The following is a 2,843-nucleotide window of genomic DNA, read 5'->3' as shown; positions in this document are numbered from 1 at the left end:
AAGCAAACATCATCACAAAACTGCCATGGAAATCGGAACCATCGGGAGTTAAAACATGAAGTGAGACATGGACAGGAGGGACTGCTCTGTGGCCATCCTTCAGCTTTGCATATTACACTGTAGAAAGTGATGCCTGGATCTGTCACTGGCAGCTGGTGTCTCCCAGCTCCATTTGCATCACCATCTCCCCAGCCCACACTGGAGCACAACACAGAGAGGCTACGTTCCCCTCCCAGTGCCCGACCCTGCAAGTGCTCCCCTCGGGTCCCATTTTGCAAGGGGAAGGAAATATCTTTAGCAGCAAACTTTCTGCCAAGGATTTGCAAGTGGTTGCAAGATGACTTCAGCCTCCACTAGTTACTCACGCAAGGCGTACCCAAAACTGTATTGGAAAGACATGTTCACTAACCTGAGCTAACTGACTCACTTGATCCTTCTCACCACAGTGCAATTGTCATCAACACCCAGGACGGCTCATTTGACTCCAAAGAAGACCTGTTCAGCTATAGCTAACCACTCTTCAGAGGTACGGCGCAACAGGATATTCCCTCCAACCCCAATCTGCTACCATATGCATATGGCACAAATGAACCATGGCTCTGCCCAGCTCTGGAATATGCCAAAGAAGGAGCTACATTACCTCAGCAGGTGTGGGGAGCCGGCAGGTGGTACCCACAATCTGGTGGTACAGCCCTGGTTCACCATTCCTCATGGTGCTCTGGCGGCTCCCCAGGGGGCTGGAAGTGAAAGGCTTTTTACAGAGGAGCTCACTCTGGCGAGAGTCTGTGGTGAGATAGACCTGCTGGTAGAAGTTGGGTGGCGTGAAGCCACCCCGCACAGCATCAATGTGGTGGAAGGGCCCTGGTGTCCTGTACAAGGTGCTCCTGGAGCTGTTAAACAGCTCCTTTGACTGCCTCCACTTGTAGCACTTGAAGATGCCCACTGACAACATGGTGATGAAGAAAGCTGCTGACACCAAAATCACAGCCAGGATGAGATAGAAGGTCACATGCTTCCTGGGATCGTTGGCAGGTGCCACATCAGCGAGGTCAGTGAGCACCTCCTTGACCATCTCAGCCACAGAGATAGAGACAGTGGCACTGGCGGACAGCACGGGTTTTTTTTGACTAGGATGTGCTGGAGAGCATCATCCTCCCGGAGCTGGCGGGCCGTGAAGATCTCCCCACTGTGCAGCCCAACTGAGAAGAGGCTGGGGTCAGTGGCCTGCAACAGGGTATAGGAGATCCAGGCATTGTACCCTTCATCCGCATCCACTGCCACCACTTTGGTGACCATGTGCCCAGCAGGAGTGCCTGGTGCCACCATATCGGTATAGGTGGCAGTTGTGTTGGGGTGAGGGTACAGCACAGTTGGGGCATTGTCATTGAGGTCAGTGACAAACACACTGACTGAGACATTGGTGGCCAGAGGTGGAGAGCCACCATCCTGGACCTGCACCATCATGCTGAACTCCACCTGGTCCTCGTGGTCCAGGGAGGTGAGCAGATAGAGCGTGCCATTTTCCCGGTTGATGGAGAAAAGGTGTCCTACAGTGGGGTCACCCTGCAAGAGGCTATAAGAGAGATGGGCGTTGCGCCCAAGGTCCGGATCTGTGGCGCTTACGTTAAGAATGGGAATGCCAGGCATGTTGTTCTCCAGCACATAGACATCATAGGAGTCCTGGGAAGCCTTGGGTGTGTTGTCGTTGACATCTGACACCTGCACCAGGATCTGTTTTACTGCAGACAAGGGTGGTGAGCCTGAGTCTCTGGCTGTGATAGTGATGTTATACTCCGATGCCTTTTCCCGGTCCAGAACTGTTTTTGTTTTCAACGTGTAGTAATTTTTGAGGGAGGAGCTGAGCATGAACGGTATCCCAGGGGAAATGAAGCAGTTCACCAGACCGTTGTCATGGGAGTCCAAGTCCATTACACTCAGCAGAGCTACAACCGTCCCTGGGGCTGCATCCTCAGGCACAGGGCTGTACACAGAAGTCACTGTCACCTCAGGAGCATTGTCATTCACATCCACGATTTCCACCAGCACTTTGCAATGAGCCACGCCAGGAACGGCACCCTTGTCTTTACCCTGTAAGTAAATCTCATACAGCTTCATCTCCTCATAGTCCAGCTGTCCATTGACCCTCAACTCCCCTGTGGCTGAGTCCAGAGCAAAGAGTTCTCGTACCTTGGCTGGTGTGTGGCTGCTGAAGGAATAGACAATGTCCCCATTGGGGCCATCATCCAGATCGTATGCATGGATCTTGGTGACCAGCGTACCGCTGGGCATGTTTTCCCTCACGCTTGCTTTGTAGGTGGACTGGTTGAAGACCGGGGCGTTATCATTGGCATCCACAACGTCAATATGGATCTGCACGTGGGCTGAACGTGGTGGGCTGCCTCCATCCAGCGCGGTCAAGACCAAGTGTAGCTCCCTTTGCTCCTCCCTGTCCAGCTCCTTCTCCAGCACCAGTTCCGCATACTTGCTGCCATCTACCCTCGTCTGCACGTCGAGAGCGAAGTGCGGGTTGGCACTGAGCTGGTAGGTCTGTAAAGAGTTAATCCCCACATCGGGGTCTTGCGCGCTCTCTAGCGGGAAGCGCGCTCCGGCCGCCACAGACTCGCTGATTTCCAGCCTCGCTTGGCTGCTGGGAAAAACCGGGTCGTTATCATTGATGTCCAGGATCTCCACGGCGCCGCTGTACAGCTCCAGCGGGTTTTCCACCACGATCTCAAAGCTGAGGGAGCAGGGAGAGAGCGCTCCGCAGAGCTCCTCCCGGTCTATCCGCTCGCTCACCAGCAGCGCGCCGCTCGTCAGATCCACCCCGAAGTACCTCTTGCTGC

General features: G+C 54.2%; 1 protein-coding gene across 1 annotated transcript; it reads right to left on the bottom strand.

Moving 5' to 3' along the window:
- Nucleotides 1–631: 631 nt before the first annotated feature.
- LOC104508576 (protocadherin gamma-C3-like) lies at nt 632–2,835 on the bottom strand. The gene is given in 2 exon segments (XM_010150251.1): nt 632–1,122; nt 1,125–2,835. Coding segments are annotated over 2 exon segments (1,656 nt in total). The 5' UTR covers nt 2,290–2,835.
- Between the last annotated feature and the right edge of the window lie 8 nt (nt 2,836–2,843).

The sequence above is a fragment of the Eurypyga helias genome, unplaced genomic scaffold (genome assembly GCF_000690775.1).
Source record: "Eurypyga helias isolate BGI_N326 unplaced genomic scaffold, ASM69077v1 scaffold24664, whole genome shotgun sequence".
Taxonomy (NCBI): Eukaryota; Metazoa; Chordata; class Aves; order Eurypygiformes; family Eurypygidae; genus Eurypyga; species Eurypyga helias.
This window is presented reverse-complemented; position numbering and strand designations above follow the sequence as displayed.